The 11,439-nt window shown below is 42.9% G+C and overlaps 1 protein-coding gene across 3 annotated transcripts in view; it reads right to left on the bottom strand.

Moving 5' to 3' along the window:
* The window catches only part of arhgap18 (Rho GTPase activating protein 18), a 54,168-nt gene continuing 42,729 nt past the window's right edge, over nucleotides 1-11,439 (bottom strand). For all 3 annotated transcript variants that reach the window (XM_056261318.1, XM_056260544.1, XM_056260619.1), the window contains 10 exons: nucleotides 10,835-11,000; nucleotides 10,614-10,705; nucleotides 9,171-9,252; nucleotides 8,941-9,096; nucleotides 7,523-7,605; nucleotides 7,191-7,397; nucleotides 5,619-5,765; nucleotides 2,130-2,248; nucleotides 2,001-2,056; nucleotides 1-205 (listed from right to left, as the gene is read on the bottom strand). In XM_056261318.1, the coding sequence (XP_056117293.1) occupies nucleotides 114-205; nucleotides 2,001-2,056; nucleotides 2,130-2,248; nucleotides 5,619-5,765; nucleotides 7,191-7,397; nucleotides 7,523-7,605; nucleotides 8,941-9,096; nucleotides 9,171-9,252; nucleotides 10,614-10,705; nucleotides 10,835-11,000 (1,200 nt within the window). In that variant the 3' untranslated portion in view covers nucleotides 1-113. The remainder of the gene's footprint in view (nucleotides 206-2,000; nucleotides 2,057-2,129; nucleotides 2,249-5,618; nucleotides 5,766-7,190; nucleotides 7,398-7,522; nucleotides 7,606-8,940; nucleotides 9,097-9,170; nucleotides 9,253-10,613; nucleotides 10,706-10,834; nucleotides 11,001-11,439) is intronic.

Genomic DNA, 11,439 nt, shown 5'->3' with positions numbered 1-11,439 from the left:
GTTGAAACGCATTGTTCATGTCCCAGCGCGGTGATGAAGAGCTGCTGTTTCCCGTTGGACACACACCTGTGGTGTGTGAGGCACGTGGCGTGGTGGGCGGATTGGCTTGTGGGTCAGTGCTGGACAGATTTAATGACCCACTCTGCACTGGGGTTGAGCTCCAGGAGAGCTTTGATGTACGTCTCTTCATCCAGACATCTCTCCTCTGCACACACACACACACACACACACACACACACACGTCAGATGCGAGTGCTCTATGTTGTATGCTTATGAGTTCAACCGTAGCTGGTTATCCTCAGACATGCTCTAAAACTCTTTAGATACGGATTTTCCCAAAAGGTCAATGGGAGAAATGAATGGGAAATTTACTTCCGGCACCGAAGCTCTCTCGGGCTGTGGGCGGGACTGTGATGCTCTATACCCCAGACAATAACATTTAATTTTGTAACAGAATAAAAGTTTTTTTTTTTTTTTTTTACAAATGTAATTTTACTCTGTTTATTAATGTTTTTACTCAACATTTGTGCAGTTTTTGGAGGATTTATGATATCTTTTAAATTTCTATAAATAAATAAATATTTATTTAAAAAGGCTTTTTACAACAAAAAAAAACAGCATTTTATGTCAAATTCACTTTATAAAAGACCCAGATTTCTAACTTTCATTCATGGAGATAACATGGATAATTTTACATGGTTTAATGTAAGATTTTTGGCCATTTTTTGGAAAATGCAGTTTTAAAATAAAATAAAAATCACTTTAACCACTAGATGGCTATAGAGCTTCACTATATGCTATTTGACTAATCAAAATATATCTTTTCACGCGTTTTTCCAGTTGGATTCATATCCACATTTTGTACATTTTATTTATGTTCAGTAGCTCTTTCTAGCTAAAGCAAATCCACAAACTAATAAAAGGATTTATTATTTTTTATAAGGTCGTCTGTTGACTGCTGTTTATATAAAACCCCTTCAATATAGTTGTTGTTACCTCAGGGGAGGAGGGGAGTCAGCAAAAAAAAAAAAAAAAAAAAAAAAATAATAGAGTACCGCCACCTCTTTTGGGCCACTTAAAGCACTGGCCACTTCCGAGTATATGTTCCTAGATTGTAATGTTTCATATTTGCAACTAACCAATACATTAATTAAACATCTTTGACCTTTGAGAACTGAAGCCAAGCTGGAGGTTATCCTAACTTTGAGAGGTTATTTATGATGATTTTTTTTAAGAACAATTCTTCTTAAAGTCCCCCTGTGGTGAAATCCAGCTTTTAATGTTGTTTATGTGTCTATGTGGTGTTTTTAATACGCTTTAACCATGTGTAAGTTCATAAGTCGACAGCATTGCTGAGTATTTTCTCCTTAAAACTGCAGTGAACCAAAGACAGTCTCAAAAACACGGTGTGAAATCGCTGGTGTTTCTGACGTCACAAACGACCTTGCAACCAATCAGATCAACGTGTGATCGTCAACCAGTGGATCTCTGAGCTGAGTGAGTGAGTGGAGGCGGGGCTCATTTGCATATTCATAGAACCGCGAATACTAAATGAGGCAAGGGTGTCGAGTTACATTCAAGTATTTTAAGGCATGAAGATTATTTTTTTCACAGGAAAAAACTTGATCAAAGATGAGTTTTAAGGGATACAATTATAGACTACTATAAGGGGGGACTTTAAGTTTTGCCTATTGAGAAAAGTTTTGAGGACTACAAATATTTGTAACTCTAAGTTGGAAAACAGCAGTAAGAAAGTATTTTATTCTTAAGAATGTTTCGTGAATACGACCCCTGGCTTTACATCGGACACCAAGTGGCCAAAACTGTTTATAGCACAAAATTAAACGGTAAGATTAATACATTTCAATGAGCTGCATAGATGGCCAATGTGATCGGGGAAGTATATGTTGATAAGTCTATGTATTGACCTATACGCAGTTGCACGGTTAGCTGCCCGTTCTGAATGGCCTTCAGCATGAGTGTGCGGCTGAGATACTCACTGATGTTTCCTCCCATCTCATAGAGACACAGGTCTTCTCTCCTCACAGACACAGACCTGTAACACACCTCGCAGTCAGTCACAGCACGAGAGGCGGTTTACGGCTCTCTGACGGAGTGTGTTTGCTCACCTCTCCTGGCTGAGGAAGCGTGCCAGCACATCTGAGGCCTTCAAATCCTCCGTCAGCTGGACGGCCATGGACACCATGGAGAACTGCGGCGCCTGAACCCGTATGAAGCCTCCGTCAGCCTGAACACACACACAGCCAAACATGTACTCCAGTAACACACACTCTGTCCTGGGAAACACCTGCAGATTCCCCAGTCACAAGCCTGACATGTGGAATAAACACTTATTTTTTTAAACGGAACAGTTTATTGAACCTTTAGATAACAAAAACATATACAAACTTTTTTTTTTTTTTTTTTTGAGTAGCATATTTGATCCATCAGGGCTTTATGGCTCATGCAGTCTGATAGAGACAGAATATGGAGGAAAGACACAGCTCAGTTGTATTCAGACTCAAACTGAGCAACTTTGCTGCAGATGCTGATATTTAAATGGACAGAGTAAACTCTGATCTAAATCAATGAGATGTTTATAACAGTTTAGCAGATACTTCATTAAATGCATATAAATATCAACATCTGACAATAACATGTCTTAGTAAGATATTTAGATGCTCAATTTTATGATCAAAGCTCTGTAGTTTTAAAACATATGATGATTGACAGATGAAAGCTTTTCCTCAAAAGCCTGATGATCATATTTTTCTAATAAATAATGTCTGGATGATCAAGTAAACCTCAGTCGCTTCAGCCCAGGTGAAATATTACTAACAATATCAAAGTTATTCTTGCGTTTCCTTGATAAATCGGGTCAGATTTGACCCAGAAAGACACGAGAAGCTCGAGCTGAAGGAGGACGTTTGTACAGTTACACTGAAACACCTTTACTGGATAAACGAGTCTGAACTATCAGTCAGAGACAGAAGAACTGGAGGAGATCGAGTGACAGCAGAGATTTGATCATTTAAAGGGCCTTAGAAATATGCATATAAATGATGATACAGTAGTTTTGTGTGTATAGATCAAATCATGTGACTGTATCTGCAGGATCTATTGTGTGTATAGAAACAACACCCTTTGAGAGCTTTAAATCCAGTTTTTCGGCCTGTCTGTGCAATTATAACCAGACTGCACTGCTCTGACAGTCCCAGCATGCAGTTGTGCTGCGCGTCCACTGGGTGTCAGAGTGGAGCCGTGCGCTTCAGTCGCTCACATTCTCAAACTCTGATTCATTCAGCTGGGTGGAAACACTGACACACACACACACTGACACACACACACTGCTGACACACACACACACTGACACACACACACTGCTGACACACACACACACTGACACACACACACACACTGACACACACTGACACACACACACACTGACACACACACTGACACACACACACACACACACACACACACACACTGACACACACACTGACACACACACACTGACACACACACACTGACACACACACACACACACACTGACACACACACACACTGACACACACACATTGCTGACACACACACACACTGACACACACACACACACTGACACACACACACACTGACACACACACTGACACACACACACACACACACACACTGACACACACACACACACACTGACACACACACACTGACACAGACACACACTGACACACACACACACTGACACACACACACTGCTGACACACACACACACTGACACACACACACACACACAGACACACACACACACTGACACACACACACACACACACACACTGACACACACACACTGACACAGATACACACACTGACACAGACACACACTGACACAGACACACACTGACACAGACACACACTGACACACACACACTGACACACACACACACACTGACACACACACACTGACACACACACACTGACACAGATACACACACACAGACACACACTGACACACACACACTGCTGACACAGACACACTGACACAGACACACTGACACACACACACACTGCTGACACACACACACTGCTGACACACACACACTGCTGACACACACACACTGACACACACACACTGACACACACACACTGACACACACACACACTGAGACACAGACACACAATGACACACACACACTGACACACTGACACACACACACTGACACACACACACTGCTGACACACACTGCTGACACACACACACTGCTGACACACACACACTGCTGACACACACACACTGCTGACACACACACACTGCTGAAACACACACACTGACACACACACACTGACACACACACACTGCTGACACAGACACACTGAGACACACACACACTGAGACACAGACACACAATGACACACACACACTGACACACACACTGCTGACACACACACACTGACACACACACACAGACACACACACACACACACACACACTGACACACACACACACACTGACACACACACACACACACTGACACAGACACACACTGACACACACACTGACACACACACACTGCTGACACACACACACTGACACAAACACACTGCTGACACACACACACACACACAGACACACACACACTGACACAGATACACACACTGACACACACACACTGACACACACACACACACACTGACACACACACACACTGACACACACACACACACACACTGACACACACACACACTGACACACACACACACACTGACACACACACACACACACTGACACACACACACACACTGACACACACACTGACACACACACACACACTGACACACACACACACACACAGGCAGACACACACAGACACACACACAGACACACACTGACACACACACACTGCTGACACAGACACACTGACAGACACACTGAGACACACACACACTGCTGACACACACACACTGCTGACACACACACACTGCTGACACACACACACTGACACACACACACTGCTGACACAGACACACTGAGACACACACACACTGACACACACACACTGAGACACAGACACACAATGACACACACACACTGACACACACACACTGACACACACACACTGACACACACACACTGCTGACACACACACACTGCTGACACACACACACTGCTGACACACACACTGCTGACACACACACACTGACACACACACACTGCTGACACACACACTGCTGACACACACACACTGCTGACACACACACACTGCTGACACACACACTGCTGACACACACACACTGACACACACACACTGCTGACACAGACACACTGAGACACAGACACACAATGACACACACACACTGACACACACACACTGACACACACACTGCTGACACACACACTGCTGACACACACACTGCTGACACACACACTGCTGACACACACACACTGACACACACACACACACTGACACACACACACTGACACACACACACTGACACACACACACTGACACACACACACTGACACACACACACTGACACACACACACACACACACACACTGACACACACCTGCAGAAGTCTCGCTATACTTCAGTTCACTGCAGTGTGTGTGTGTGATTTACCTCGTTGCTTTTCTCCTGTTTGTCAGAGGCTCTCTCGCGGTCGTAGGCCATCTTCTTCAGGAGCTTCTTCACCGCTCGGTCTCGGTTCATCTTCCTCTGGTTCTCCGTGTTATGCTTGCGCACCTGATTCAGGATGAACTTGGGAATCTGAGACACAAAAAAGACTCGTTGTGATCTTCAAACTTCTGTTAGTCGGACATAAACGCTGAACAAGAACTCGCTCTTCTCGCCTTTGGGCTTGCTTAGTTGGGGACATTTAACATTCAACATAATTATTGATCTGCATTGACACCATTATATGAGAACTGAACTGAGCTGGACGATGACATCACGGTTTTCTCCAGAGCGGCTATATATATATATATACAAATTAACTAAATTAAAAACTTTTTTACAACCGAAATGAACCATCACTGGACTTTCTTAAAGGAGAACTCCGGCGCAAAATGAACCTTTGGTCTAATTACACATTGTTACCTAGTCAACCGTTATCTGAGATTTGTTTTCATGATTATCGAATGTAAATAGTTTTATCTCTAAAAACAGTTTAGCCTATAAAGCTAGTATAACGCTAGTATATTGGGCATAGTGTAATGACAAATAAAAATCGCTTGTTAATACCACTAACAAGGCTGAAAATAGCCCCACACTAACACGGTAGCATAATGAGGGTCCCTACCTTCAAACCGAAGCATTGAGAACTTTGTCAGTGTCCAGACAGTTTAATAAGAAGATATTTAATACATACAGTCAACTTCGCGTATACAGACAGAATCCATCTTTGAAATACAGTCTCTACCAGTCGATCTACGAACGCCGATCCAAGTGCGCTGGTGAGATGTGAACGAGCTATAAGTTGTGATAAGGTGAGCGCGAACAGTAGGCTTGGATCGGCGTTCGTAGATCGACTGGTAGAGACTGTATTTCAAAGATGGCTTCTGCCTGTATACGCGAAGTTGACTGTATGTTTAAAATATCTTCTTATTAAACTGTCTGGACACTGACAAAGTTCTCAATGCTTCGGTTTGAAGGTAGGGACCCTCATTATGCTACCGTGTTAGTGTGGGGCTATTTTCAGCCTTGTTAGTGGTATTAACAAGCGATTTTTATTTGTCATTACTCCATGCCCAATACACTAGCGTTATACTAGCTTTATAGGCTAAACTGTTTTTAGAGATAAAACTATTTACATTCGATAATCATGAAAACAAATCTCAGAGAACGGTTGACTAGGTAACAATGTGTAATTAGACCAAAGGTTCATTTTGCGCCGGAGTTCTCCTTTAAGCTGGACTGTGACGCTATTTTCTTCTGGAAACAAACTCTGTTGCATTATTCTCCTGTTATCTCTGTAAAGCTGCTGTGAAACATCTCTGTATTGTAAAAAGCGCTATAGAAATAAAGCTGACTCGACTTCTACCACTGACAAGCTAAACGACTTGAGATATTACATTTTCCAAATCATTTCGCTTCTCAAGTTAATGCATCTCGATTTTCAAATGTTGTGTAAAGTGACCGGAGACGAAAGCGCTGCTTGCGGAGCACATCTGCGAGGTGTGCGGTGTGACGCACCGTCCAGAGCAGGTTCTGGTAGCGGATGAGCAGCCGGACGATGTTGGCGGTGCCGGCGGCCATGGCGAACTCCTGCTGTTCGCTGATCTTACTGCGGAAGCCCTTGCACATGAAGATGTTGGGCGCCATCACCACCGCGACGTTGTTCAGGGTCATCTTATTCCTGTCCTTGCGGTCGATCACCCGGTGGAAGAACTCCATCAGAGCCTGGAAGACACAGTGCACTCAGGTTCAGTCCGGTGAGGACAGCAACAGTGTCGGCCCAGATCCGGTACATGTGTCTTCCAGATGTGGGCCGGCTCTGTCCGGGACGTGCGTGCGTGCGGGCGTACCTTGAGAGTGTCTCTGTTGGGCTCTGGCAGCAGGAGCACCAGCAGATTGAGCGCCTGTAGCTGCTGTTTCTTAGTGGGCAGCTCTGCTCACAACACACACATAATTATTGATCTGCATTGACACCATTATATGAGAACTGAACTGAGCTGGACGATGACATCACGGTTTTCTCCAGAGCGGCTATATATATATATATACAAATTAACTAAATTAAAAACTTTTTTACAACCGAAATGAACCATCACTGGACTTTCTTAAAGGAGAACTCCGGCGCAAAATGAACCTTTGGTCTAATTACACATTGTTACCTAGTCAACCGTTATCTGAGATTTGTTTTCATGATTATCGAATGTAAATAGTTTTATCTCTAAAAACAGTTTAGCCTATAACACACCACACACAATCACAGTTACACAGATCACACAGTCACAGTTACACAGATCACACACACTTTAAAGGCCACGATATACTAACAGCAAAGCTCTTTTTTTTTTTTTCAGCTGTGTGATTCAGCACTCCAGTCACGTCATGTTTATTTATACAGCACTTTATACTGTAGATTGCTGTAAAGCCGCAGTTTTACTGTATTAAACATGAAAAACAGTGTCAGTGTCGCTTTCAGTTACAATTCCAGCTTCAGTTTCTACTATACAGCGGTTCTCCAGTGTGTTCATGTTTTTTACTCGCGTCTGAACAGAAGAAATGAACCGGAGAAGATTTACACCTCAGAGAGGGCGGAGCCTCAGAGCCACGCCCACCTATTACATCATCACCGCCACGAACCAATGGGAGTTCAAGGGAAATTTACAGAACGTTGACTTTGGCAAGCGGTTTCGAACGAGCTTTATTTTGGCCTGGTTTGGTTTGAAATGATGTCACGCCAGTTAGTTCTTCAAGTTCGTCTGAAGTATATCGGGGACAGAACGCGTTTTTTAGGTTTGAAATCACGAGGCGCACAGCACTGCCTTTTTTGTTGACTTTTTTTCATTTAGAAAAGAGCTGCGTTTTTTTATGTTGCTAGGCAACCACCGAAACAGCTGTCCTCAGTCTAATCTATTGGCGTTTTATTAACTTTATTTACTATTTGGTGACCGTGTTAGTTGCGGTTCGTGAAGTCGCACAGCTCTGGGTAACCCGCGACAGCCACCATAAGCTCCTCCTCCATCATTGCAGTCTCCTGATGTTCAAAGCAACTGTAACCTTTCGTCACTAACACTTTTACATTCATTCGATTGGACAGTGAAAGAAAAAAAGGCGATGACGTCGGGCGCTTTTCTACTCAGAGTTGATTTTTTTTTCTACTTCAGGCGGCAAATTCCAGCTTCAGTTTCTACTATAAAGCGGTTCTCCAGTGTGTTCATGTTACTCGCGTCTGAACAGAAGAAATGAACCACACAGCCGTGGTGCGCTCACTCACTCAGCACGGAGGCGAAGGCGTTGAAGTACTGGACGGTCAGCAGGGGGTACGGCAGCTCCCGGATGAACAGCTTCAGGAGACTCGCCGCGTCGTGCTGCTTCAGGCTCTCCCATGGAAACATGCCTTCGTAAAACTTGTGTTCCAGTTCCTGACAGACTGCCTGGGAAACGCACGCCAGCAAATGTGTTACAACCATGCAAATGACTACAGAAATAACCCAGAAATAGCACTTGCCTTCACTCTGGTGGCGGCTCCAGGTATCCGGAGGACTCCCTCCGTGTCCAAACCCTGCTCCTCGATGTGAGAGATCAGCTGAGAAACACACGTTTAAAGTCACATCCAGCCTCATCAGTGCTATTATACATCAGCTAATCACAGCATGTGCACTAGCGTTCAAAGGTTAGGGGATGGTACGGTTTTTTATGTTTCTGAATTAAGTCTCTTCTGCTCACAATGCTTGATTTATCTGATTAAACACAGTAACATTTGTGAAATATTATTACAATTTAAAATAGCTGTTTTCTATGTGAATATATAGTAAAGTGTAATTTATTCCTGTGATCAAAGCTGCATTTTTAACATCATTACTCCAGTCTTCAGAGTCACATGATCCTTCAGAGATCATTAAAGAGCAGCATTTATTTGAAATAGAAATCTTTTGTAACATTATAAATGCCTTTAATGTCACAATTTAATGCATCCTTGATGAATAAAAGTATTAATGTACTTTTTTTAAAAGGGTGGTGACCCCAGACTTCTGAACGGTAGCATACACAACACAAACACAGTTCTCATCACATGACAGTGTGTTCCTGAGCTTCTCATCTGGCAGATGCGTTCCTGAAAACACTACGCTTCACTCTCCAAGACAGCTTTATCACACTGGGAAAGGGTGTTTTTCTAGGGCGCTGTCCACATGTCCACCCTCAGCTCTCTATGACATCCTGGTCGGGGCAGTTGTAACATTCAGATTTGTTGTATCATATACAAAATATTAAAATAATGCAGTGTAAATCATAGCACATGTGTATGTTTCGGTCACACTTTAATTTAGGGTCCGATTCTCACTATTACCCATGACTTTTGCCTCAATAAACTCCTAATTAATGCTTATTAATAGTTAGTAAGGTAGTTGTTAAGTTTAGGTATTGGGTGGATTAAGGGATGTAGAATATGATCATGCAGAATAAGGCATTAATACAGGTCCTTCTCAAAAAATTAGCATATTGTGATAAAGTTCATTATTTTCCATAATGTAATGATAAAAATTAAACTTCATATATTTTAGATTCATTGCACACAAACTGAAATATTTCAGGTATTTTATTGTTTTAATACTGATGATTTTGGCATGCAGCTCATGAAAACCCAAAATTCCTGTCTCAAAAAATTAGCATATTTCATCCGACCAATAAAATAAGTGTTTACAGTGGTTACCAGAAAATAATTAACTTTATCACAATATGCTAATTTTTTTAGAAGGACCTGTATGTGCTTTATAAGTACTAATAAACCGCCAATATCCTAGTAATATGCATGATAAACTAGTTAATAGTGAGAATTGGACCCTAAACTAAAGCGTTACCCGTGTGTCTTATCTCAAGGGATGTCAGGGAGAGTTGTGGTGCTCTGTGAGTTACGGTCTCGGCTAGCGTCCCGTTATGCTCTCTTACTTGCTGCAGTATGAGAGGCACTTTGGTTCCTGGGATCCTCCGCTGGTCCTGATCCAGGAGCGTAGAGAGAGGAACACCAAACAAACCCGACTCTACGGATGACACCACAAGATTTCTCATTCAGCTGCATAAACATATGGATAATCAGACCTTACTGTTCATATTCAAGTTACACAGAGCAACATTTCCATGTTTCCTACACACATATCAGAGGCACTGACCTCTCACTTTGACCTTGAGAGCTTTATGGGCCTTCACCTCGATTCCACACGTGTCGAACAGAGCGCTCATCTCGATAAGGACCAGTCTGTGAACTTTCCTCATATCCTCAGCGGAGAGATCGCCTACTTTAGTCTGTCCCGTCTTATCCTGAGACACTCTGAAATCCTGCGACAGGCCGAAAGAGGAGCAAGAGAACGAGTGAATGAAGGGATACAGTAGAAACATGCTGTCTGGTCTCTAATCATGCTCTAATTCAATGGGGTCCAACGGGTCGAAGGTCCAGATGTGAGTTTCAGTGCAGCTTCAAAGTCTCGACACGATCCAGCCGAGGAATAAGAGTCTGATCTAGACAAACCAGCGGACATTTTATAACAAAATATACTTTTTAACCACAAATGCTCGTCTTGCACTAGATCTGTGATGCGACACACATTACGTAATCACGTTGAAAGGTCACGCGTGTTCCGGTTCAGAAATATAGCGTAGGGCGAAAAACTCATTCGTTGGTTTACCTTTATTTTATTTTTTTTAATTTTGTTGTAAATGGCGCTTGACTTACCGTAGTCTTTGCACGCTGGCTTTGTAAACACTAGTTCTGTACTTC

The sequence above is a fragment of the Rhinichthys klamathensis genome, unplaced genomic scaffold (genome assembly GCF_029890125.1).
Source record: "Rhinichthys klamathensis goyatoka isolate OS25496 unplaced genomic scaffold, OSU_Roscu_1.1 h1tg000001l_1, whole genome shotgun sequence".
In the NCBI taxonomy this organism is placed as follows: domain Eukaryota; kingdom Metazoa; phylum Chordata; class Actinopteri; order Cypriniformes; family Leuciscidae; genus Rhinichthys; species Rhinichthys klamathensis.
The sequence above is the reverse complement of the archived record's forward strand: the minus strand, read 5'-3'. Positions and strand labels throughout refer to the sequence as shown.